Genomic DNA, 25,652 nt, shown 5'->3' with positions numbered 1-25,652 from the left:
GCTTTTATCCAAAGCGACTTACAATAAGTGCATTCGACCAAGATACAAACTTGAAGAAAACAGGATCATATAGGCCTAAGTACATCAGGTTTCATAGAGCTAAAACATTTCAAGTGCTCAACTTTAGATAAGCCAGTCCTTTATTAGTATATAAGTGCTTTGTTAGCAATTATTTGTTAGTAATTCTATCGTTCGAAGTGGAGTCGATTATATACTGGAATATTATTATTGATGCATTTAGATATAAATATTTGCCTAATGTTATGTATGTGAGGTAAAGCCAAGTACAAAGTACAATATTTGCCTCTACTAATTGGGCATAAAATGAAATTCCTCCTTACTATTTGTTTCAAAATAATCTTGTTCCCCCTAATAAGTGCTCACATACAACCCACCCCACCCCCAATAATCACACACATAAAGCTGTTCAGAGGATATCCAAACGATAAGCCGTATTGTATTGAAAAAGAATGTGAGCAATATTTTACTGCTGAGCAACTGTCCAGTTTTTCCTTGTTGATCCGTGGAGGCTCAACTCACTCTGAAAGAATGAGCAGCTGGCCAATGAGCCATCACGGTTATTTTTGTCTCTGCATGCTTTAGGAGATAAAGCAGGCAGTGATTGGCAGAGTTGTGAATGTGTACCACAGAGTTTTGGGGCTCATCACAGATGGTGCGTCTCATCTAAACTACCTACTGAACTAGCTGTGAAAAACTATGGAAGACAGCAACAACAAAGTAGGTACAGTTGTATTTGATGCCTGTTTAGTAGCCTATATGTAAAACTGCTATGATTTCTCAAAAGTTATTTAAACATCGACAGCTACAAAAATAGTTGTGGGCAGTTAACAAATTACACTTTGATTAATTATTTGAAATATTGATTATGGGGTTTCTTTTCTACGTTGAAATGGCTTTAACCTTTTTAGAGCTTCAAGAGTTGGACAATAATAGAGTTGTATCTGTTTAGAGGAACAGATGGCAGTCTGGTCCGCCATGCTTCTAGTTATTTTTAACACCATCAACAGTTTCTGTTACCAAAACATCACTCTCACTATGATAGCCTAATGCTCGTTTGTTATTTTTGCCCTGATTGTTTTAGCTGGTCTTTCATTTCATTTTCTCTGACAGTTTTGTACCACTGTCTTTTGTAGGTTGAAAAGAACACAGAAGATAAAGCTCCCAATCTAAATATAAATATGACACCAAATGCTGATGGAGGGCACACACAAGATGATTCACAGTCACCCCTAACAGTCATTGTCCAAGGTATGTACTGCATTAATCCAATCTGTAATTAATCCATTAATACGCCGCATATTCCCTAGATAGTGACTATTAATACTTCTCTTCTCCCAATTTTCAATTTAATCATGTTTAAATTAATCACAATTATAGATATATATGCAATAAACCATATTGTGAAACAAATACGAGACTAATTTAAAGCGTAACAACACAATCTTAGTTCAAACACGTACTTATATGTTTTTGTGGCTTAATATCTCGCAATGTTTTGAACGCGTCACATTTCAAAGTTCTGAAATGTTTTCCATCCTTTAACATGTGTTCACTGATCTGATAAACGTTTTTATTCAAATTAATTTAATTGAAATACGTATTTGGTTTATCAAGCAAAATATTCATTTTGTAAAATCAGCCAGACTCCGCAAAGTAATCCCAATTAATGTAATAATTTCACGCTTTTATCCTCTTACACCAGGTCATGGGGCCACTTCTGACGAGAGTGGAGAAAACAATCCCGATGTCCAGACTGGCCCTGACACAGATAAGGAAAATGCCATTAAGCCAAACCTCCAGATAACATATAGCACATTTACTGTCAAGAATGGTCAAGATCTGAAGGTAGAGATCCCAGTGGTTGGGCACCCTGCTCCAAAAATTGAATGGAAAAGAGATGGTCAGGCCGTCAAGGAGACATCAAGACTAGAGGTTACGAATATATCATCATTAACAGTTCTTCATATCAGACATGCTGCCAGGGAGCACTTTGGTCAATACTCTATCATTGCAAACAACAGTGCTGGAAAATGTACAGGAGAAATCACTGTGGTTGTTCTAGAAAAGCCAGATCCACCTACAGGGCCTTTGAGAATTGATGAGATCAGTTCTGACTACATTGTCATCTCCTGGGAGCCACCAGAGTACACAGGAGGTTGTCAGCTAGACAACTATGTAGTAGAGAAACGTGACACTCTAAGTACAGAATGGCAGACTGTGTCAGCAACAACAGTAAGAACCACAATCAAAGTAACAAAACTGAAGACAGGAAATGAATACCAATTCAGAGTGTTTGCAGAAAATAGATATGGAAAGAGCACTGCAATCACCTCTCCTATTGTAATGGCACAGTATCCTTTTAGTGTGCCCACTGAGCCTGCCACCCCCTTTGTGTCCACAGTGGCAAAGTACAGCATGGTGGTTGAATGGGAGCCTCCAGCCAAAGATGGAGGCAGCCCACTCATCGGCTATCACCTTGAACGCAAAGAGAAGAACAGCATTTTATGGACCAAGCTGAACAAACTTGTTATACCTGATGCTCGCTTCAAAACAAATGGACTGGAGGAAGGCATTGAGTATGAATTTAGGGTCTTTGCGGAGAATATTGCTGGACTTAGCCCATCTAGTAAAATATCTGAATGCTATGTGGCAAGAGATCCGTGTGATCCACCTGGTAAACCTGAAGCTGTTGTCATAACAAGAGAGAACATCACACTTCAGTGGGAAAAACCGAAGTTTGACGGTGGAAGCGCAATTACAGGCTATGTTGTTGAAAAGAGGGAGCTACCAGATGGCAGATGGATGAAGGCAAACTACACCAGTGTTATTGAGAATCAGTTCACAGTCACAGGTCTGACAGGAGGTCAAAGTTATGAGTTTAGAGTGACTGCTAAGAATGGTGCTGGTGTTTGGAGCACACCTTCAGAAAATGTAAACATCATCGCTCAGGATGTTATTGAAGGACCCACAGTGCTTTTGGATCCCAAGTTCAAGAGTACTACTGTTGTTCAGGCTGGTGAGACATTTGTTATTGATGCTGATTACTTTGGAAAGCCCCTCCCTGAAGTAAGTTGGCTCAAGGATGGAAAAGAAATTGACAAAGCTACAAAGAGAATGGAGGTAAAAAACACCCTCACTCACACAACTTTGACCGTCAGGAATTGTGCACGAGTGGACGGGGGACAGTTTGTCTTGAGCCTCAGAAACATGGGTGGAACTACATCTACCCGCGTTGTTGTCAAGGTCCTGGATAGATCTGGTCCTCCAGACGGACCACTGAAGGTGAAAGTTGTCAGTGCAGAGAAGTGTAATCTTCACTGGAACCCCCCTTTAAATGATGGTGGTGCCACTGTTTCCCACTACATCATTGAAAAAAGGGAGACCAACCGTGTTACTTGGACAGGGGTTGAGCATCACGTTGAAGCTGTCAGTTACAAAGTGACAAAACTGGTGCCTGGTAAAGAGTATATATTAAGAATTGCTGCTGTGAATAAGTTCGGTGTTGGTGAATTTCTGGAATCAGAACCCTTCATTGCACAAAATCCATTTACAACACCCAGCGCACCTTCTACCCCTTCAGCCAGCACTGTGACTGGTGACTCCATAGTGCTCTCATGGGAAAGGCCTGAGAATGATGGAGGCTCAGAAATTGAGGGCTACATCTTGGAGAAATGTGACAAAGAGGGAGTCAGATGGACCAAATGCAACAAGAGACGACTAAATGAGTTGCGTTTTCGATGCACAGCGCTGGCTGAGGGACATTACTATCAGTTTAGAGTATTTGCAGAGAATGCTGCTGGTGTTGGTGCACCCAGTGAGCAAAGTGAGTACATTAAAGTATGTGAAGCAACTTACCCACCTGGACCCCCTACCAACCCAAAAGTGATAGACTATTCCTGCAGTACTGTGTCTCTGACCTGGTCAAGGCCTATCTATGATGGTGGAGCAGCCACCAGTGGCTTTGTCGTTGAGATGAAAGAAGCATCAGAAGATGAGTGGATTGCATGTACTCCGAGCACAGGTGTAAAGGACACAAACTACACAGTGGAGAGACTAAGAGAAAATGCAGAGTACAATTTTCGTATACGTGCGATGAATGTTGCTGGTGTTGGAGAGCATGTGGATCTACCTCAGTCAGTGGTAGCTGCTGAAAAACCGGAGGCACCTGAGATCGAGTTGGATGCAACCTTGAGGAAGATTGTCGGTGTTCGAGCCTGTTCCACATTAAGACTCCTTGTCACCATCAGAGGCAGGCCAGAGCCTGAAGTTAAATGGTCAAAGGATGGTGGCCCTCTCAGTGAACACGCTCAAATTGAGGTAAAAAGCTCCTACACAGAGTTAGTGATTGAGAATGTCAATAGAAATGACACAGGAAAATATGTGTTGACTGCTGAGAACTGCAATGGCCTTAAATCAGCATTCGTTAATGTCAGAGTATTGGACTCCCCCAGTGCACCAACAAACGTAGAGGTCAAGGATATAAAGAGGGACTCTGTGTCCATCTCCTGGGAGGCACCTCTCATTGACGGAGGAGCAAAGATTTCACACTATATCGTAGAAAAGCGAGAAGACGCTAGAAAGGCATTCACAAGCGTATGTAGCAACTGTGTAAGAAACTCATACAGAATTGACAATCTCCAAGAAGGAAGTTTCTACAATTTTCGTGTTCTGGCTGTGAATGAGTTTGGCACTGGACTGCCAGCAGTAACCACTGACGCTGTTAAAGTGTCTGAGGCTCCTCTGCCTCCTGGTAAAATCACACTCAGTGGTGTTACTTCTAATAGTGCAAGACTCTCTTGGGAGAAGCCTGACCATGATGGAGGAAGCAAAATCACACGTTATATTGTAGAAATGCAGACCAAGGGAGATGAAGCATGGACAATGTGCTCAGAGAGTAAATCACTTGAAGCAACTATTAATGGGCTGGCAAAAGAAAAGGAGTATTTCTTCAGAGTAAGCGCTGTGAACGACAAGGGAAAAAGTGAACCAAAGTCCCTCATGGCACCTGTAACAGTAAAGGACACTAGTGCTGGGCCCATTATTAATTTGCTGTCCAACACATTTAGTGTGAAGGCAGGAAGTGACTTAAAGATAGACGTTCCATTCAAGGGTGTACCAACACCAACAGTCACATGGAAGAAGGATGGCAACTTGCTGAAAGAGACAAGCAGGGTAAATGTGCACACATCTGACACATCATCGCAGATCATTATCAAAGACGCAACCAAAATAGACGTTGGCATGTATGAGGTGACCCTTACCAACTTGACAGGAATTACATCTGCTGAAATCTCTGTTAATGTTTTTGAAAGACCTGGACCACCAAGTGTTCTCAGTTTGGATGAAGTGAGTGCTGACTTTATGTCTTTGTCTTGGCAGCCCCCACATTATACTGGTGGGTGTCAGATCAGTAATTATGTTGTTGAGAAAAGAGATACAGGCAGTACAATATGGCAGACTGTGTCAGCCACGGTTGCCAGAACCTCAATCAAGATATCCCGTCTGAACCAGGGAGCTGAATATCAATTTCGTATTGCTGCAGAGAATCGTTATGGTAAAAGCCAATTTGTTGAGTCTGAACATGTGGTTGCCCAGTATCCCTTTAAGCCCCCTAGTCCAGCAACCAATCTCCATGTTGTTAGTGCCTCAAAGTCTGTCATGGTGGTTGCATGGAGCAAGCCAGAGAGTGATGGTGGCAGCCCTATAATTGGTTATCATATTGAATGCAAGGATCACAGCAGTATCTTGTGGACAAAGTTAAACCGCAACCCAGTGAGTGATAACCAGTTCAAGGTAACAAGTGTTGAAGAAGGGCTGATATATGAGTTCCGGGTCTGTGCTGAGAACATGGCTGGTGTTGGACCATGCAGTAAGGCATCTGAGCCTGCAGCAGCAAGAGACCAGTGTGATCCCCCAAACAACCTCACAGTTACCACTATAACAAACAGCACAGTTTCCCTGTCCTGGGAAAAACCAGAATATGATGGTGGGGCAAAAATAACTGGGTATATTGTTGAGCGTAAAGAGCTGCCTGAAAATTGCTGGCTTAAATGCAACTTCACCAACTTACAGGACACCTTCTTGGAAGTGACTGGCCTCACAGAGGGTGAAGAGTATGATTTTCGTGTGATTGCAAAGAATTCAGCTGATCTCTTTAGTTCGCCCTCTGAAACCACAGGTCCAGTTACAGTACAGCATGATGTGGAGCCACCCAAAATTATACTGGAGGACAAATGTAGACAGGTGATGGTTTTCAAAGCAGGAGACCTCCTAAGAATAGATGCTGACATCTCTGGCCGACCCAACCCTACAGTGTTTTGGTCGAAGAATGGTCTAAATATTGGCACCAAGGGACGGGTTGAGATAACTGCAACAAAGATGCATACCTCTCTACTTATCAGAGAAAGTGTTAGGAAAGACTCCGGACAGTATATTCTGACCCTACAGAGTACGGGTGGTACTACATCTAGGTCTATCACCTGCAAGGTCCTGGACAGACCCGGCCCACCTGCTGGACCTCTAGAGGTGTCTGCACTCTCAGCAGAGAAATGCACCCTGTCGTGGGGACCCCCTCAAGAGACTGGCGGTGCTGAGATCATGCACTATATGGTTGAAAAGTGTGAAACAAGCCGAGTTGCCTGGACCTTAATGTATGGTGAATTGATGGCAACTACCTGCAAAATAACCAAGCTACTCAAGGGAAATGAATACCTATTTAGGGTGAGAGCAGTGAACAAATATGGAGAAGGTGAGATTTTGGAAAGTGAGCCCATCAAGGCAATGGATCCCTTTACTATCCCGTCTGCTCCGACTGATGTTGAGGTAACAAGTGCAACCAGTGAAGTTATGACTATCTGCTGGAAGAGACCTACCTCTGATGGTGGTAGTCGCATCAGTGGTTACATTATTGAGAAAAGGGAAAAGCAAGGTGTCCGTTGGGTGCGTGTTAACAAGAAGCCTGTCTATGACCTACGAGTCAAAGCCCCCGGGCTGCATGAAGGATGCGAGTATGAATTTAGAGTCTTTGCTGAGAATGTAGCTGGGCTAAGTGAACCCAGTCTCCCATGCCCGCTAACTATGGCAGAAGATCCAACGTTTCTCCCATCTCCTCCTACGAAACCCAACATAATTGATTCATCCAGGACCTCCATCACTCTGTCATGGAACAAGCCGCTGTTTGATGGTGGATCAGCTGTAACAGGGTATAAAGTTGAATTCAGAAAATCAGGAGAAGGAGACTGGACTGTTGGTGTTCATAACACAGATACAACAGAGTTTACAGTAACTGGGCTCACTTCAGGGACTGAATATGTTTTTAATGTCAGTTCGATAAATAAGATTGGCATCAGCGAACCCAGTCCTGAAACAGATCCTGAAGTAGCCATGGAGAGAGAGGAGGAGCCCAGATTTGATGTTGCCACTGATATTAGGAAAGCCCTGATTGTTAAAGTTGGAGGCACCTTCACTTTGACTGTGCCTTTCACAGGCAAGCCTGTTCCTAGTGTGACATGGGACAAAGCAGATATTGATCTGAGAATCAGAGGAATGATCAACACCAGCAGCTCAATCAGCTCTATCACAATGGAAAGAGCAACACGCGATGACTCCGGAAAATACATAGTCAGACTGCAAAACGTTGCTGGATCTGCCTCTTTGACGCTGAATGTGAGAGTTTTGGACTCGCCTGGACCGCCAAGTAATGTAGCAGTTAAAGACGTGACTAATAATTCTGCCACTGTTACCTGGGACATCCCTGAGAATGAGGGAGGAGCCCCTGTCAATAACTACCTTATAGATATACGGGACATCAGCAGGAAAGGGTGGACAAGACTCACTGACAAATGCCGTCGACTGTTCCACAAGTTGTCTGACCTGGAAGAGGGAGGAATCTACTTCTTCAGAGTCACCGCTGAAAATGAGTATGGGATCGGTGTTCCAGCTGAGACCAAGGAGGGAACAAAAATTATAGGTACAGTCTGTGAATAAATAACACATGAGTTGTTGTATTTGGTAGAAATATAAAGAAGTCTAAGTAGGATGTGAAATATTTTACAGAACAATTAAATGTATTAAGCACTTTTGTTGCACATTATTCTACTTAGTGCAAAACATTTTTATTTTTCAGATACAACCGATTGGGAGACAAATCCAGGGGCTTAGCGTGTCTTCTTCCCAATAATGAATGTACCATCTCCTGATGTTCCTGTCAAGATCCTTGTCTACTGTATATCCCATCTTTATGAAGTGCTGATCAGATAAAACAGTTAGTGAATGCTCTGTGAACTAATGCATTACCGGAGGTTGCAGTTTTGTAGATATACTTGGGCCTATCTTTTTTTAATAGTTTTTTCTCTAATATGCTTTCATAATGATGGATTTTATAGAAAGAAATACATCAATGTCCTGATTTTGTTTGCTTATGGTTATAAAACAATGATAACAACAACAAATGATGTGGTTTGTTGCAGATCTATAATAAAAATAAAGAAGTTTTACTTTCGACTTTTGTGTAGTTACAAATTATGAACACTGGCTGACATGACATTGCGAAGAATATAAACAAGACATATAAAAACAAATAAAACATTATTTTTTGTGAAATTTTGATGCCACATACTTATGCTGGAACCTTTTATATATATTGTGTTGTATTGGCTCAAATGTAAAATGGGATTGTGGCAATTTACTCTTTTGTTGCATGTCTTCAATTGTTAAAAGAAAAAACCACATTATACCAACATACTTAACAAAAATATTCTAGAGAGTAGGACCCAGTGATAAACTACTGCAAAAAAAAAAAATCATTGCAAAAAGATGTACATCTTATATTAAAACATTATTAGTAATATAATAAATGTCATCGATGTTACTGTATGAAGACACGAAGATTGGAATGGTAGAATAACAAAAAGTCTGCAGGTTTCCCAGTTGTAAGAATTAAAAAGTAGGAATTTCCAAAGTAATTCAGTGTCACTAGGACTACAGTCATGGTTTTGTTTTATTCACAATGAACTGTGTCAAAATAAAGTAAGATGATTTTTTTTAAATAACTTCATAGGTAAGACCCACAAGTCACCAGCCCTCGCCATTTATCCTGATAGATAAAGGAAGCTGTTTGCATGTACGTCACTATGGAAACCGTTACGTAGCCAAATACAGGAAAGGGGACGCTCTACTTAGATACCCGGAAGTCGGCGATGTAAAGAGTAACTTGTTGTTCGTTGCGTAACTCTTCACAACAACAAAAAGTACATTTGCGACCTGAATGATCCGAAATGGGAACTACTGCAAGTCAACTTGGGAAGGATATGCTCTCAGAATATCAAGTAAGTGCCGAAGTACATATTATATCGACATTGTTAACCGAGTGGCTAAAGTTGAAAAGTTGTATTTTATAAACGAGGATATCGTAACATAGAAGTTATTATAGCCTAACGTTTAAAGGCAACTTAAAACTGTTACAGCATTTGTATCAAACGTAAAGTATGATTATCTTGCTGTCTATAACGTAAAGTTAGTTAAACTACCATAACGCTAGTGGTAGCTTTATTGAAATACCACTATTCATCACGCTTATATCGCTATTATTGTTGCCAATATAACAACTCAGACCATGGATGTCATGTACCTATTATAGAAAAGTCAGACTTTAAAATGAATCCATGTTTTTTTTTTAAAGTATTGCTTTATGTATTCTGTGACTTTTCATTTTAATAATAGGCCTACTCATTTGTACTTTTAGGAGCTGACTTTCTTGACAAAACAGGAAATTCTTCTGTAAGTGAGCTGCATGCCACATAATAAATATGTTGTTTTTATAAAGCACAGGAATCAATGTTTGTTGTGATCCATGCGTATGTCTTTTTTTATTCATTTGTTTAGTGCTCACAAGAGATTCACTGAACTGCTCACTAAAGATGAAAAGGACCTTCCAAATACCAGAGTACAAATGGAGAGGATTCTCACTCTGCCAGAGCTCAAGGTGAAAAGCTATTGGAAAGTAAAACAGGAGAAATATGGTGTTATGTTGACTGCTTAGTGGTCATATACATAACATGACTAGGAGTGTCTTGCGCTTTGTGTGTTCTTGTAGAAGTAATGATAAACTGTACTGAGCCTTGTACTTGTCCTTCTTACAGTCCAACCCTTTCAGGAAAAGAATCTGCAATGTATTCTCAACATCTGAATACAAAGATGGAGGCCTCACATTTGAGGACTTCCTGGATCTCCTAAGTGCCTTCAGTGACTCTGCTACTCTGGAAATCAAATCCCACTATGCATTCCGTATATTTGGTAAATAAGTGGATGCAAATATGAGCTTGTTACTAATTAAACGTGTAATTCATAAATCTGTGTAACAAGCATATTTGTATTTTTTAGACTTTGACGATGATGGAACTCTTGATTGTGGCGATCTGGAGAAGTTGGTAAACTGCCTCACCGGTGAGACTGACGACACAAGGCTTACTCCTGAAGAAATGAGACAGCTCATCAACAATGTGAGTTCACTGGGGCTTCTTCCTTTTCAAATATGTAGAAAGGCACTGTACATAGTTCAAACAGCTCTGTACACCGACCTGTCAGAGTAACAGTTGTTCCCTTGGTTTCTTTTACAGATTCTGGAAGAGTCAGATATTGACAAGGATGGGACTGTGAATCTCTCAGAGTTTCAGCATGTCATTTCAAGATCTCCAGATTTTGTCAGGTGACTAAAAATCAAATGATGATAGATAGATATATAGTTTACTAAAAGCAATGTTGTTCATAATTAACTGCTTCTGTTATATTTCTCCACAGTTCTTTCAAGATTGTGCTGTGAAGACCTCATGGGCTGTGGCAATGGATCACCCTTTAACTCTCATATGGTGTTTCATTTACAATTAGAACACTTTTAGATATTTGCCTTAAATTATACTGGATTTTATTGCCGTAACTATTTTATGGATAATTTGTAAAAATATAAAAACCTGTGATTTTTTTATTTCTATAAAGAAAATAAAAAACATTTTCAAGAAGACCTTATTCACAATGTTTGTTTTATATTATACAAAATACATTTCATTCAAACTCTTGTATTTGTTGTTATAAGAAAAGCTTCCTGGTATGTTGTCCAAAGTCCAATGTCCACATTTATCAAGGGAATTCCATATTACTTTAAGGGCCAGCTACTTCCTCCTTGACGACAGAAGCAAAGGTATTCCACGCACCGCACACTACGTCAACCACACGCATCTGCTGCTCCTTAAACAACTCCACACGCTGAGGCTCATCTGAACTGATCAAAGTCTGGTGTCCTAGTTGGCCATAGTCACCTAAATGGTAATAGAGGGATAGACAGAGTAAGTGTATTAGCTTAAGTTGTGCTTAAAGCATAATGCTGAATTACATTTGTACAGGGAGCATGCTAAAGATAAAACAAAATCTGTTTAGGTGTCAGCTAGCTCTAAATTCAAACTTACCCCAGCCCCAAGTGTAGAGGTCACCTGTGGCTGGAATTAGAACATAAATATGACAGTGACTGATCTGCCAATGAAAAGCATCATTATACAACCATTGCCAAGTGTTGTAAGTGTTTTCTTACTTGTTACTGCAGCTGTGTGTCGGCAGCCACAGCTGACTGTGCTGACTTCACATAATGGAGTGATATCCAGCAAAGCCGGGAAAGCCTGGATTGATATGAATACCTCTTCATGTGTCTCTCCCTCTTGTGGCTCTTCAGCAGTAGACGTGCTGGCATCTCTGCATGGTGATTCTGTTCAGCACAGTAAATGTTGCAGTAATGCTATTTTCTTCTAAGTTACAACTTTGAGTGGTGACTAAAAGCAGCGTGCCTGGTGAGACTGCATTACAGTTTAGGGGATGGTTCAATTATAAACATAGATAATGAAAGAATTTCCCATACTTCAAGTACTATCAATATATTTAAATAGTTTGAAAATGTGCGTTATGAGTTTTTTACTGTAGCACAGTACGATTCAGCTTGATTGCATTTAGCTTATGGTGCCCAAATTACATTTGAAAAGAGATAATGGCAGTGAATCCACAGACCTAACAGTGAACATTTCCCCCTGTTGTTCAGAGTAAATCTTTTGGCGAGCATCTTCTATAAATGCTGCGAAAATGCTTATTCAAGTGTGGAGAATTGTAGCTATCATACATACCACACGAAAAACGTTACAGTTGAGAGAAATGTCATATTGGGTTGAGTGATTTTCAGCACATAATAGTATTTGGGTTGATGGAAAGCACTTTCGGTAAAAATAAATACTAGTTTGATCGAGTTTTGAGGTGAAAAGTCTCTTACCTTCTTGTTGTTGACTACTTTCCTGCTGCGTTGCCTTCCTCAGACCTTGTGATGGAAGTCCAAGTTGTCCACTTTCATTCCAGCCCCACACATAAAGGTCTCCCCCATCTGAAGAACAATGTCATTTAACTTCCTTTTCCACCTCGATTTGTAGAATTTTCACTGGCAACGTTTTGTTTAACACTCACCACTAATACAGACTGAGTGCCAGCCTCCTGTGGCTACACAGCTCATGGGCAACCCCCAGAGGGCCTCCACTGCCCTGGGCTCCTCTTCAGGGGTCAGGACTCCATGCCCCAGTTGACCATGGCTGAATTACACAAAAGATCAAGATATGCATGAGTGCATAATATTGCTCTGATTCCCACTAAAGACAGGTGTTTAAGCATTAGGTCTACCTGCCAAGTCCCCAGGTGTACACAGTTCCAGAGGCACTGAGGAGGATGGCATGCTCCGAGCTCAGGGCCAGACTCTTGGCTCTCAGGTGTGGGGATAAGGAGCGGTAGAAGGGCGTTTTGGTGGCTATGTATCCCCCAGGAACCAATGGAAGATTTAGAGGGGTTCCTAGAAAGCAGCATACAGATATCCATTTAGCCAATTAACATGTTGTTGGGAAAATACTGAATGTACTCCATGTCCAATATTAGAGTAGCACATGATAACAAAGGCCCAACTGTAGCTGTGTACATGACAGGATGTATGATCACCTAGAAGAGTGTCAGGACACACTGTTTTACTTTTAGGCATATGATAGCTATGTGACAACGCTTAATATGAGGATTCAGCCTCTATGGAGATAGACATATGACAAGCATGATCATTTCTGACGTGGGTCTTCCTTAGCTAATCTAAACAAAACATACTGATTTGAACCGGTATTCCTGCATCTTGTGACACGTGTAACACCCTCTCTTGTAGCATGTGAAGGACACTGTTCGGGGAACTAGTTGTACGTATATGCATGAATGATTACTTCCATTCTTGCAGGGATAATAATACATGTATCCTGATATTGAAACTGATATTTTTCTAACACATATCATACTTGTAGAAGATTACCAGAGATCTCTGGGTCTGTTTTTATTTCCATGCTCCATGATGGAGACGTCTCTTTCTTTTGCAGATCCCAGGACTCAAGTCTGTCTGAAAAAGCGAGGGTCAGGTATGATTCACTGATGATGGCATCTTTACAGCCTCGGCTCTCTTTTACAGGATTACCACAGGACTCATTGGAGATGAAACCTGATAGGCACACACAGCTGTCACCTAGCAAACAGGGAGCAAAGTGGATAATTAGTATTTCAATAAAGAGAGATATTAATATCATTGACGCACTTCGAGTGTCAAAAAAGAGGTTTTTTTGTTGTTGACTTACCATTCAAATACAAAGATGCTCTTCGACTCCAGCTTGCTCTGATTTGACAATCCGTCTTCAGTCTGCAGTCACTTCTGTCCTCCTGAGCAGTAAGCTCTGTTGGACTACTGACTTTGACTTCCTGTTCATTCTCAAAACATTCTCCCTCCAATAATTTATCTTGTCCATATATCTGGCCAAATGCGTTGAAGCCAAAACCGAACCACCGCATTTGAAACGGGTAACTTCTGTTTACGCTGCGGAAAGACGTGCGACGCAGTTTTCTGCAAAGTTTAAACCTAGTAGGTGCATGTAGCTCCGGGTATACTGCGCATGCGCACAAGCATTCACGCAGCACCCGTCAACATGTCTGTTAATAACACTTTTGAGAATATTATAAAGTATAGGTAGACAACCATGGTTAAAATGATCCAGCAACAAAACAATTCACAATTCTTTCAACATAGTTTTCTAATATAATCTATTTCACAACACTGATAAGATAATAAAACGTCATTGATGATGCATCCAGCTAAAGTACATCAATGTTTTAAGAAACTAGGCCTTGAGATGGAGACTGTGGTACTGAGTTCGTCATCTGACTATATATCTACAAACATATATGATTCTGTTTTTTTGAACATTTAGCATTTAGACGAGGGCTCATCACTGAATCAATCCAAACATAGCTTCATTTGTTGAGATTGGGACATAACTTTTATAAAGATGTTATTACTTTACCATGCAACACAATTATAATGTAGCCTATTTAACATTCGTTAGCATTGCCCATTCTTTGGTTGCATCTGTTTATATATTTTCTGGAAATACGAACAGTGAGGACAAACATCCCAAATAAGTCTGAGGAACTGAAATGCTCCAATTAAGAAACATCAATTTCACATCATAGCAAAAACAATATAATAACACACATTGGTGTGTCATTAAAGGCAATGTGTCAAGTGTTTCCAAAAACTTTCATGTACAGAAAATGAATTGGTCTACGAGTAAACCTGGTGCAAAACTACTTGATAATAATAAGCAGCAACCATTGTTGAAGTAGACATGACAAGAGAGTTCACATACAGGTTTTATTTTTTGTGTTCAGTCATTACTAGAAAACAAACCATACAATTAAAGCACTAGGAATGTGGTGTGGATAATAATACACAATAACATAAATCAAAACAAAATGCACATTTGTGAAGGAAATGTTTAACTTTTAGTGTGTTTAGGTTAAAATATTATAAAATCAATGCATTTCCTTCAGAAAATGTGAGGGAATGCTGAAAGCTGCTGAAACTTAATTCACACTAAATATAAAAGTGCACAAAATGATAAAGATAATGTTTTTTTGGGAATCATAATATCGAAATGAAAACATTTGGAAATATCAAGGAATAGCAATCTTTAGTAAAGATTGTATAGAGCATACTTGGTCCAACCTACACTTTTGGTGGTGGTCCAAGAACATTCAGTATAATTAAGACAACAATACAATGTGAAAGAGTACAACACTTCTGTTTGCATCTACTTGCTTTCCTTACCAACTATCTTTCTTCATCTTTGTATTGCTAGGGACAGTGTTAAGTTAAGACACATGAGAATTTCCGGATTGTACCCACCCAGACCAAAAGTTTCCTGCATAAGTGAAATGACTTTGCTGGTTCCACATAATTCTCACAGCATTTCAACATTGCCTGGTGGCACATCCACATACTGCAGCTGAGCTCTCATGGTTCAGTTCCCTTTTCCTTTTCCTTTTCCCTGCCTTCCCTGGACATGATGATGCTGTACTCCACGGCGATGTCCAAACAGTTCTGAGCTGCCTTAGAAACGGGTTTCGATGTGCCCTCTCCTCCTTTCGCCAGGACAGAGAGAATCTCCAGAGCTTCACTCTCCATGATGGTCTCAGCCAGACTCTTGTCCGCTTGCATGATGTTCTGAACTATGACCACTCCACGGTGCCGCAGGTCGGATATTTCACAGAGCAATAGTGACTGTAAAATCTCTAGCCAGTGTGTCGTCTAGGAAGAGAGGAAAACAGGAAGAAATGTGAGCTAAAGCTGAATAATGCATCATTGCGGTGTGCCACAGTGCTGAGCTCATGGACAGTGAGCTGCTGCCTTTGCGTGCTTACTGTTCCAGGGATGCGGGCGCAGAGCTCAGGCTGCTCTGAGGTCAGCATGGCCAGAGTTCCTGCAGCAGCTTTTCGCAGCCTCTCATCATCCTCCCCGCTGTAGAGCACCAGCAGCTTCAGGCGATCGTTCCCTGTGGCTAAATACAGCTTCTGAACCTGAAGAAAAACCCAATCTTACTTCTACTTTTCAACATTAGTTGTGACACACAATCACATATGATTATGCGTCTTACCTCTGTGCTTAAAACCAGATTACACATGCACTCTGTGGCAGCAGCTCGGACCAGGTCGTGCTCCTCAAACATGTAGCCTTCAATTTTTGCGACTGCCTTCTCCTTTATGATCTTTTGTCTGTGAAATAACAAAATAACAATCTGATAGTCCAAATAATGACACAGAAAAGCTATGTTTAAATACAAGATATTCATATATATATATATATAGAAAGGATGTCAGATCTTATTCAAATCTTATTTTTTTTAGCGTGACCTGATAAATGCCAAAAACAATAAAGAGACCACCAGGCAGTTATAGCTTCTAAATAGCTCTGTCTCTCTCTCTCTGTACACTAAATATTTGGCCTTAGTTCCTTACAATTAAAAAACGTTTTAAACACTGTCAGACTATCAACACAGATAAGGTCAGCATTCAGAGACTTGAGATACTGCATCTTCAAATGCAATTTAACTTTGAAACTTGCAATTTTACTTTTACCTTTAAGTCCTAAAAACAGCTCTGGTATGGCTATTTACACGTTTATTTTTACTTTGGGGTATGAAAAAACTAGGATCCTGCATGTGTAACCATAACAAATCTTGTATTTATCTGTAACAACAGGTACGACATAATGTTCCTTTGTTTGAGGAAAGAAGATTTTCTAAACTCCAACTACACCGTCTGATTATTTGAAAGCTCTTATGTGATATATTATTTGACAGTCTACTCCCCCTAGTGGCCAACCTGAGTCTTTCGTTGATGCCAGCCAGGTTGGTGAGAGCCATGAGTGCCTCAAAGTTCTGCAGCAGGGTGCATTCAATAGTCAGAAGACTGACAAGGGGGCGCACCATCTCATTGATCTGGGAAGAGAAAATGACACAGGATTAAGAAGGAAAAGTTCTTAATGTTTTAACTGAAAATTATTTTTACAGCATGAGATTCTCACCCTTTCTCCTGGGAAGGCAATCTCTGGGTTAGATGTGATGGTTATTTTTGCCAGCGCTTGGGCTGCTTTGATTTTACCTAAATCTGTGTTGTCAGATGCCAGTGGGATCAGAGCCTATGAAGGACAATCAAACATAAATTAACCATAAACAGTAAAGCAAGGTGTATTCAGACAAGTGTTTTGGCTAAACTAGTGTATATTTATCAGGGTGCTCTACCTTTCCTCCACCCTGTGCCACCACGGTGCCTCTGTCCTCCTGGCGATCCACCAAAGCCAAGAAGATCCTGCCATGACAAAATAGTGTTATCAGAAAATCTACAGAGCCAACAGTGAGTGAAAAATACTTACTGCCATTTTCTTACCTAGCGATACCTTCCCTACAAGCCTCGGTGAGGGCAGGACTCTCTTTTTTGACCATACACACCAACGCAGACACCACACCGGCCTCCAGCAGCTTCCCCAATCTTTTCTCCACATAGGAAGTTGCATCCTAACACAGAGAAAGACTCATGTAAAACAATCTCAAGTTTGAAACAATACCGAGAGCTTCTACGCAATATGGAAGTTATAATGTCTGATGTTTGTGTGAAGAAAATGTAGCTCTACATTAAAAAAGTAGATTTGAAAAATAGTACCTTGGGATGCACCTCGGGCACGTGCTGCTTTGCATACTTAGCCAGCTCCACCATCTGAGGGTCTGGCTTCTCCACTTCATAGCTGTTGGTGCAATTCACTAATGTGGAGCCCACAGCAAACAGCACCGTCTTATCCTCAGACTGCAGTAACACAAAGAAAAACAAGGTTCTCAAGGCTATCATAGTCAACAGTGAACAACAGTTGGTGTGTATTCTTAAGGTGGTGGTTTTATATACTACAAACATGCAAACCACCTCTTCTGAGGGTAATCTGACTTAACATTTTCTTTTTGCCACTGCTTTTAATTGATATATTCATATCTCACACTGCACTGTAACTGTTATTCAGTATTAATGTTTTATTCTCTTTGCTTTTAAATGAGTGTTTTTAAATGCCATTTTATCTGTTTCTGCTGCACTATTTCTTAATGCTCTTAAGGTCTTTCATTATTGTAAAGCACTTTGAATTGCCTTGTGTTGAAAGGTGCTATATAAATAAACTTGCCTTGCCTATTGCCCTGTATTGTCCATGTGTAACTACAATTAAAAACTATTTTTTATAATGATCAGTCAAACCTTTGCTAGCTCAAACATGGCCTGGAGAGCATTTGTGTCTTCCACCAAGTCCTCCTTCACATCAGCATCAAAAGTGAGGTAGGCGAGGCCTTCTACAGACCAGCGGCGGGAGGTTGTGGGCAAAGACTCATTACACAGCCACCTGGAAAATATTCAAGCAACACGATTGTCTTAAATAAAGTATGCATGGAATAGGCAGACGTTTCTCAAGATTCAACTCAGAAAAACATACTTCCTGCACTGCTTGGCGAGCCTTAGCGTGGATCCCTCTGCAAACTGCTTCATGCTGAAGTCTGTCCCTCCAGCTGATCCAAGCTTGCACAAACCCTGTGTAATAACCATCACAAACCACAGTCAACTCATCTTTATATAGAGATGTTCAATACAGTTCAATACAGTTGCTTTGTTGAAGCACTTACCACCAGGGCTCTCACGCGTATCCTGTCATTCTCGCTCTTCTTGTAGAGATCCTTCAGAAGTGCCACCCCGTTGGCTGTGATGAAGGAGGCTCTCTTGGCTTTGCCTGCAGCATGGATCACAGTCTCCACTGCGACCTGCTGGTGAGTCACATCTTCGGAGGCACACAGAGCGATGACAGCATCCATCATTCCCGACATCTCCAGAGTTCTGTTGCCCACTTCGCTCGGCCCTTGGAGGAGTACCGACACCGCCTGAATGGCTCGCAGCTTAGCGTCCAGACCAGGTTGGTTAAAATATTGCCTGCCAAGAAAAACATCTGGTTAGAAAGTGAAAGATCCCCCTTTTGGGCTTATTGTCTGTAATAAGTTTTATTTTCCTAAGTCATAGCAATATGAAGCAGCTCAAGTAACAGAAACATTGGAAACCAGAATGGCACTCAAAAAGTGCATGAACACTATAAATAAGATGTGTTCAATGCCTGATTCATTGCTCAGGTGAGCCATGAAAATATGTACTAAAGATTTGGTTTGCAACATCCCGACTTTTAGGGCTTTTGCGTGAATTGTTCCCAGTAATAAACTCATTATTCCTACACCACATGAATCTAGCACACATCTCTCAACGTTAACAGAAGTGAAACTTAGTTTGTGTATCTGCTGCACCCAACATTTAATAGGTTCTTCCTCTTAACCTATGCTACACACTTCCACTAAGTTGAATGAAAACTGGGCAAGTAGTTATTCTGCAATAGTGCTAACAGACAGATGAATAAACAGATACACCTAGCTGAAAATACCTCGTCGAGGGAGGCAATTAGTAACGGTTTTGGTGGAAAACTCACTGCACATATTCTTCACATAGCTTGTTGAAGTTCTCCCTCTCTGTGTCGTTCTTTAGGTCATCGTAGAGTTTGCTTAGCAAGACAGAGCAGCTCATGTGGGAGTTTTCTGTAAGAGGTGGTCCTTCTGAGAGCTCAGGGACGGTCCCGGCCACTGCCAGAATTTTCTTCAGTCCTGCGGAAAAACAAGGAGTTAATTAACATCGTGATCCAAAAACATTAGAGGCAAAATGTTTGAAATGGGTTTGCAATAGTCTTTAATATACCACATAGTTAGTAGGTATGTTTGGAAGAAGATCTATGTCTTTTTCTATACATCATGGCATAGTAATGTGTGAATTCTACATTATATGCAGGTGTGTTTTCATACCCTGGTCTATCACCCACAACGTGAGGGAGTTATCTGGGTTTTTCAAGGACTTCCGAGGAACTTGTTTGACCATGAGGTTGATGGCGCTGTCTCTGCCCGTCCCCGACACATCAGATGCTGGCATCATTTCCAAGAGGTGAAGTAGCATTGAGCGCAACTCCTTGGAGGGTTCTGTTTTAAAATCACACAATAAATTATCATTAAAAGCACAGGAGAGAATGCTCTAAAACTGTTATTGATTAACTTATTGATGAACTTTCAAGTGTGGCCAACTTCCAATATACTCATGATCAGAGTCCAAACTAACCAGCAAGTATGGCTTCGTCCTTCCCTCGGATCTCTCTTTTCATGACCACTGTCAGAGACTCAAACATCACCTGCAGCAGGTGGCAGGCAGCCAGAGACACAGTGGAGGCTCCTGATCCCATTACTCCACACAGCTGCTCCATTCCCAACTCATTCACTATAGCCATTGTCTGGGAACAATACAGTGTATGTCAGCGATAAAAGCAGCAAAGCAATTCACCATCTTTACAACCGTGGTAATTATAGTCTCTGACAAGGCTGTTGAGATATAACAGTACCTGCTGATACAGCTGCACTACAGCGTACAGAGTTGAAGCAGAAATGCATGGATATTAAAAAAGGAACAAAGTAGGGCTGCTCAATTAATTGTATTTTAATCGAAATAAAACAATTATTTTTTATTATTACTTTTTTTTTTTCAGTAGAATTATACTTAAAGTTCAGGGTAATCAACTGTTCAAAACATACTGTTCAAAAAAAAATTCTCCAATAAATGGATGTTTTCAAAGTCAATGAATAATCGCAATTAATAATCGCAATTACAATTATTGACCCAAATAATCGAGATTATGATTTTTGCCATAATCGAGCAGCCCTACAACAAAGTATAAATTAGAGCGTAACAGAATAAGAATGTCAAACTTACTCTGGACTGATGCCCTGTGCACAACCCAACCAGGGTCCTCAGCGCAGAAAGGACCACATCCTCCTGATTTGAATGAAGAAGTTTCTGGATCAGCTTCACTCCATCGTTCCGGAAGATCTGCTCTGCTCCCGCATCTTCTCGAGACAACACCACTAGATTCTGAGCAGCCTGAAATTGAATAATGAATCACACACAGATCAAAACACAACAGCGCATTATTAAAAGAAGCTTAGAACAATTTCTTCCTGCCATACGAGTTTCCCTTACCTTTTGTCGATCTGAGTCATTTGCAGATGCATCTAAGAGGAGGGAGAACATCTGCTGCACACGCGCATCTGTGGAGTTCAGTTGCACCGACTACAAAAAAAAGGTTAAAAAAGAATAACGTAATAAGTCATCGTTTCTTCAGGTTACTGTTAACAACAGAAGACAAACATCTCTGTCTCTTTGCTTTATAAAAAAAACCCACATCACCTTCTGCTGAATCTGTGCTCCTAGCTGTCTGAGCAAATCCTGGAAGGCTTTGTTTTTGGGTTCCAGCTGGGCACACCTCTGAGCATCCATAAACGCTTGATCAAGGCGAACGAGTTTCTGGAAAGCCTGAGCTCTCCTGAACCTGGCTTTCACATCACCTGGGTCAGTATCGAGCGCTGAAAAGAGTGACAGACCAACATTCAGTGTAACTGTTTACATCAGGGGTGTCAAACTCAAATACAAAGCGGGCCAAAATAAAAAGATCGGTACTAGTCAAGGGCCGGACTGGTTCAATGTTTATTGCAAAACGTATTGAAATGAACTTATTGCACATATTAAACCTGGAACTAACAAAGCTTAAATGTTTGCCTATAAAAACAACATTAAACATTAAATAATAAGTTGCATTCATTTCTTATGGCTCTATCTGCAGCTTTTCCGGAGACATTTCTTATGATTACATTTTTCCACAGGCCAACAACAGCTTCAAAAAAANGACAGTGAGGCTTCGTTTGTCATCGATGACGTCACTGGCCCAAAACTATACAAGCCTCGATTCATGCTTCACAAAAAGCTTCGGGGATTACTCGACACACGCTCTGAAGCCTCGGCGCAATACGTAACATCACTAGTACAAACAGTACTCAGATCTGCGAGTCCTGCATTCAAAATTGTACTTAAGTAAAAGTACATAAGTGATGACATCAATATACTGCACAATAGCCCATTTATTTTATTATTATTTCAGCAATTGAACATGAAAGATGTTATCTATATGCAGGGGCGGTTCTAGGGGGGGGTCAGGGGGGGCCAGTGCCCCTAACACTGGCCTCTGACCCCCCTGTGGCCCCCCTAAAAATGAAAAGTGAAAAAAATGAAAAATATGAAAAATGTATGATTTATTACATGATTTATTGAATGACGGAATAGGCGGAACTAACGTTATTCGTCATTCNTATCTGGCTTGAACTTGCATCACAGAGCTGCACACTGAGTTTCAATGGATGTTTCCTTCTGCACTAAAAAACAAACATGCCCTGTTGTCGCAAGAAAAAAAGTGCAGAAGGAAACATCCATTGAAACTCAGTGTGCAGCTCTGTGATGCAAGTTCAAGCCAGATACTTGGCATCTCATGTTGGGTGCAAGTTCATCAATGTTTGGGCTCAGGCTCTGAGCTGAGGAAACCCTCAGGGTGGAGTGAAGGTGTGCGTGCAATATACCGGCGGGACAGATCTAATAGTAATTAAAAATTATCCTGTGGGCCGAAATTAAATTCACCAAGGGCCTGATTTGGCCCCCGGGCCTTGAGTTTGACACATGTGGTATACATAAATCCATATATCTAACAGTTAGTGCAACAATAAAGTAACGCATATCAAATCAGCCAAACTATGGCTGCAGATCATAAGTCAAACATGCCATAATGTTGTTGAATATTACTTGCAACACCTGGACATGATTTCTCAAATCAAAAAGGTAGAACAGTATGTGGGTGAATGCATAGTTAAAGGGTTTCTCAGTAAAACACTTCCACAAGGGTCTGACATTTGAAAATAGTTATAGCTATTGATAATTTTGAATGTAATCTTATGTCCATTTAAGCCAACTAAAATGCCGTACTTCAGTCAGGATCCTGGTTTGGGGGAAAGCTACAGCCCAAACCTCAGAAAGTCACAGTTAATCCATCTGGATGGATATATTTCAATAAAGAAAAGATAAGAGATAAGATGAGATAAGATAAGATACGATACGATACGATACGATAGTACTTTATTGATCCCAATTTGGGAAATGTTTTGTGTTGCAGCAGCATAAAAAGACATGGCATTGTACAATACAAATTAAAAGACAAGAAATAAACAAGGAAGTAGAAAAAACAATAACAAGATATAAAGCAATGTATTATAGATACACAAGTATGTGACAGATGGAATATTAAATATTAAACTGAATATATAAATGTAAAATGTACAGTGTGATTTTATTCCAAGAGAAACTATGGAGCAACAAAATAGGCTTAATTGTGTATTTAGGTGACCATACATTTAAACTAAATGGTGTCCTTGATGCACAATATCCATGTCTGTAATGTATTTATCCCACCTTTGGAGGCATCACTCTCTGCCTTGCTGTACTCCTCCTGTTTCAGGTAGCAGGCAGAGCGGTTGCGGTGGAGGACAGCTCTCTCTGCTTTGCTGTCACTAAGCTTTAATGCTTTGGTGTAACAGCGGACAGCGCCCTGCATGTCTCCTGCCTTGAAAAGGGTGTTCCCCTCGTCCTTCAGGGCTGCATAGTCCTCCTGTGTAAAAAGAAAGAAAGAACGGTAGGCAACAATGACCCTGGATGAATGAAATTCTTTGAGTAAATGTTAACTGAATCAAATATGCTAAGCTATAAAAAAAAAAAGGCTAAGTAGCTAACTGCTGTTGCCTTACCTTTTCTTTTTCACTCCCACTCATCTTCAGGGCTTACTACACAATATAGAGGTACTTATTGGGATGAAAAAAGTAGATTAATAATACTCTTCTTGGTCACAAACAACGCTAACTTTAGTCAAACAAGTTACATCTTGATACGTTTCCGGAGCACGTTGATGACGTTTCAGTGACAGCCCCGCCCCTCTCCTCACGCTCCTTTACCATATAAGGAAAAGACGAACCAGAGAGCATGTCTGTGTCCATCTCTGCTTTATTTGGTTACATTTTCATTCTGTGGCTTTCCTTACTCCACACAGACACAGAGGGGTTTAAAAAAGCTTTTTATAAAAAGAAGAGGGACAGCAATTTAAGTTTTTGGTGCATTCAGCGGGAAGATTTTAAAATTGCTGATGGTAGTGTGAGATGGTTAAACCTCAGCTATGCCTGATATTTATGGGAATGTAATGTGTATTAATACGGGTACAACTTGTTAATATTTCTGCCTTTGAAAGGTTGAAATAAACGCTTAATTAACGTTATTTAACTACAATGTATTGATTGACTTCCAGATTATAATTTTTTACAATGCATTTCTTTTTACAACAATGCACTACCATGCAAACAGCTTGATTATGCTAATGCTTATAGTTTCTAAGCTATATCCGTGTATTCTCATGTGTCTAAAGGCTAAATATTGTATGATAAGCAAAACTCCCTTTTTAATGTAGTGCTTTTGTGAGCCAAGAGAACAAAGGAAATGTAATCATTCAGTTGCAGGCACAAATGGGTCATTAAGAGAAGTTTTAAAGCTTTAGATGGGGGGGGGAAAACGTTGGCTTGTTTGACTGTTGACCACTAGGCTACTTGTACTTAAATCTCTTCATTAACAACATTTACAACTTCAAACTTTATGTATTTAATCACTTAACTATTCAAGAGTTATTGAAATGTAAACAACTCCAACACAATAAAACATTTACCCGCCAGAAACAGAATACAAACCTATAGGGACCAAAATGTATGTTCAACTTATACAATAAATTAACTTGTAGCATCAACTCTCTGACAAAAGTATTGCACATAGGGTTGCACAAAATGAAAACACTCAAATAACGACCCTACATTTCAAATGTACACTTCAGTACTTTATCGGAGGGAGCATTTATATTTCCTGGTGACCAATAGTTTTTGGAGCAAATATTTCACATTGCATTTTAAGATTTGACATTTTTCTTTCCAAAGTGCACCTGCCTTTTGTTGTGTTGACCTGAAGGGAGACTCAACAAAAGTACTGGTATTTGTATTTCCTGCTTTAGTCACCAGGGGATTCTCATTTACCACGACAGCCAAGCTCTATTGTTGTGTTTCCTTGGTTGCTGTGGAGACAAGGTTCCCAGTGGACTTTGTGTTCAGGTACATTATTTTGTTAAGACTATCACATTACCATGGCAGCTTTGTTCATTTAGAAGAATAAAAAGCAAGGCCAGTTGGTATGTGTGTCATAGGGTTTGGCTTGTTATGAGACTGTGGAGATACTTGATCTACTGGATATCCACAAGCTTCAGCAAAACAAGGAACCCAAAAAGAAGAGTCCCAGTTTGAAAACCAGCTGTGTAAACATTTGCTCAATATCTAAACCCTGTTTTGTGAGAGATTCTGCATTCAGAACAAGTCATCATGTCATTGCTGGTGTACTTACTAAAAATAACACTTACATTTTGAATAGCTTTGTGGGCCCCATAACAAGTAGGAAGTCCCTTTTGACTAAAGCCAAACTAAAACATTACCATCTGTTTCTCATGTCCCACACAAGCTGCTAATAAATTATGTAAGTGTTAGCTAACCTCCAGTTTCCATGAACACAAAAATACTTCCTGGATGGTCCACCAAAAGAACACAACTATGTGACTCGTATGCAAAGTATCGCCACATTTCTCAAACAGGCTTCTCAGGTGTCAATCAAGAAATAAGACATTTTTTTTCGCATGT

General features: G+C 40.3%; 4 protein-coding genes across 4 annotated transcripts; 2 read left to right on the top strand and 2 right to left on the bottom strand.

Moving 5' to 3' along the window:
- The first annotated feature begins 611 nt into the window (after positions 1-611).
- LOC104944009 (titin-like) lies at positions 612-8,521 on the top strand. Its single transcript, XM_010769476.1, has 4 exons — positions 612-738; positions 1,155-1,269; positions 1,724-7,990; positions 8,147-8,521. The coding sequence occupies exons 1-4, from the start codon at positions 718-720 to the stop codon at positions 8,179-8,181; spliced, it is 6,438 nt and encodes a 2,145-aa protein (XP_010767778.1). The 5' UTR covers positions 612-717; the 3' UTR covers positions 8,182-8,521.
- Positions 8,522-9,158: 637 nt separating this feature from the next.
- Positions 9,159-11,094, top strand: LOC104944006 (calcium and integrin-binding protein 1). Its single transcript, XM_010769474.1, has 7 exons — positions 9,159-9,347; positions 9,764-9,798; positions 9,904-10,003; positions 10,161-10,314; positions 10,402-10,520; positions 10,638-10,726; positions 10,819-11,094. Exons 1-7 carry the CDS (start codon positions 9,297-9,299, stop codon positions 10,838-10,840), a joined length of 570 nt encoding a protein of 189 aa, XP_010767776.1. The 5' UTR covers positions 9,159-9,296; the 3' UTR covers positions 10,841-11,094.
- LOC104944008 (RCC1 domain-containing protein 1) lies at positions 11,041-13,995 on the bottom strand. Its single transcript, XM_010769475.1, has 8 exons — positions 13,701-13,995; positions 13,385-13,591; positions 12,724-12,889; positions 12,514-12,635; positions 12,326-12,433; positions 11,603-11,773; positions 11,481-11,510; positions 11,041-11,333 (listed from the first exon to the last, which is right to left on the bottom strand). Exons 1-8 carry the CDS (start codon positions 13,909-13,911, stop codon positions 11,176-11,178), a joined length of 1,173 nt encoding a protein of 390 aa, XP_010767777.1. The 5' UTR covers positions 13,912-13,995; the 3' UTR covers positions 11,041-11,175.
- A 463-nt stretch (positions 13,996-14,458) lies between these two features.
- Positions 14,459-23,843, bottom strand: unc45a (unc-45 myosin chaperone A). Its single transcript, XM_010769473.1, has 19 exons — positions 23,682-23,843; positions 23,350-23,545; positions 21,247-21,422; positions 21,040-21,129; positions 20,773-20,940; positions 20,128-20,296; positions 19,821-19,991; positions 19,454-19,625; positions 18,612-18,912; positions 18,425-18,519; positions 18,193-18,334; positions 17,617-17,757; positions 17,344-17,471; positions 17,199-17,265; positions 16,982-17,095; positions 16,780-16,895; positions 16,053-16,170; positions 15,820-15,975; positions 14,459-15,706 (listed from the first exon to the last, which is right to left on the bottom strand). Exons 1-19 carry the CDS (start codon positions 23,703-23,705, stop codon positions 15,413-15,415), a joined length of 2,838 nt encoding a protein of 945 aa, XP_010767775.1. The 5' UTR covers positions 23,706-23,843; the 3' UTR covers positions 14,459-15,412.
- Between the last annotated feature and the right edge of the window lie 1,809 nt (positions 23,844-25,652).

The sequence above is a fragment of the Notothenia coriiceps genome, unplaced genomic scaffold, assembly GCF_000735185.1.
Source record: "Notothenia coriiceps isolate Sejong01 unplaced genomic scaffold, NC01 NC01_scaffold00007371, whole genome shotgun sequence".
In the NCBI taxonomy this organism is placed as follows: Eukaryota; Metazoa; Chordata; class Actinopteri; order Perciformes; family Nototheniidae; genus Notothenia; species Notothenia coriiceps.
The sequence above is the reverse complement of the archived record's forward strand: the minus strand, read 5'-3'. Positions and strand labels throughout refer to the sequence as shown.

Excerpts from the sequence above, each read along its gene's own strand:
- unc45a (XM_010769473.1), bottom strand. The coding sequence starts at position 23,705 with ATGAGTGGGAGTGAAAAAGAAAAG. Across the intron at positions 16,896-16,981 it reads TTGCCTTCCCAGGAGAAAGG|ATCAATGAGATGGTGCGCCC; the intron begins GTGAGAATCTCA and ends TTCTCTTCCCAG. Across the intron at positions 15,707-15,819 it reads GCGCCCGCATCCCTGGAACA|ACGACACACTGGCTAGAGAT; the intron begins GTAAGCACGCAA and ends CTCTCTTCCTAG.
- LOC104944006 (XM_010769474.1), top strand. The coding sequence starts at position 9,297 with ATGGGAACTACTGCAAGTCAACTTGGGAAGGATATGCTCTCAGAATAT. Across the intron at positions 10,004-10,160 it reads TCACTCTGCCAGAGCTCAAG|TCCAACCCTTTCAGGAAAAG; the intron begins GTGAAAAGCTAT and ends TCCTTCTTACAG. Across the intron at positions 10,727-10,818 it reads AGATCTCCAGATTTTGTCAG|TTCTTTCAAGATTGTGCTGT; the intron begins GTGACTAAAAAT and ends ATTTCTCCACAG.
- LOC104944008 (XM_010769475.1), bottom strand. The coding sequence starts at position 13,911 with ATGCGGTGGTTCGGTTTTGGCTTCAACGCATTTGGCCAGATATATGGA. Across the intron at positions 12,890-13,384 it reads AACAGACCCAGAGATCTCTG|GAACCCCTCTAAATCTTCCA; the intron begins GTAATCTTCTAC and ends GCTGCTTTCTAG. Across the intron at positions 12,636-12,723 it reads TACACCTGGGGACTTGGCAG|CCATGGTCAACTGGGGCATG; the intron begins GTAGACCTAATG and ends TGTGTAATTCAG.
- LOC104944009 (XM_010769476.1), top strand. The coding sequence starts at position 718 with ATGGAAGACAGCAACAACAAA. Across the intron at positions 1,270-1,723 it reads CCTAACAGTCATTGTCCAAG|GTCATGGGGCCACTTCTGAC; the intron begins GTATGTACTGCA and ends CTCTTACACCAG. Across the intron at positions 7,991-8,146 it reads GGAGGGAACAAAAATTATAG|ATACAACCGATTGGGAGACA; the intron begins GTACAGTCTGTG and ends TTTATTTTTCAG.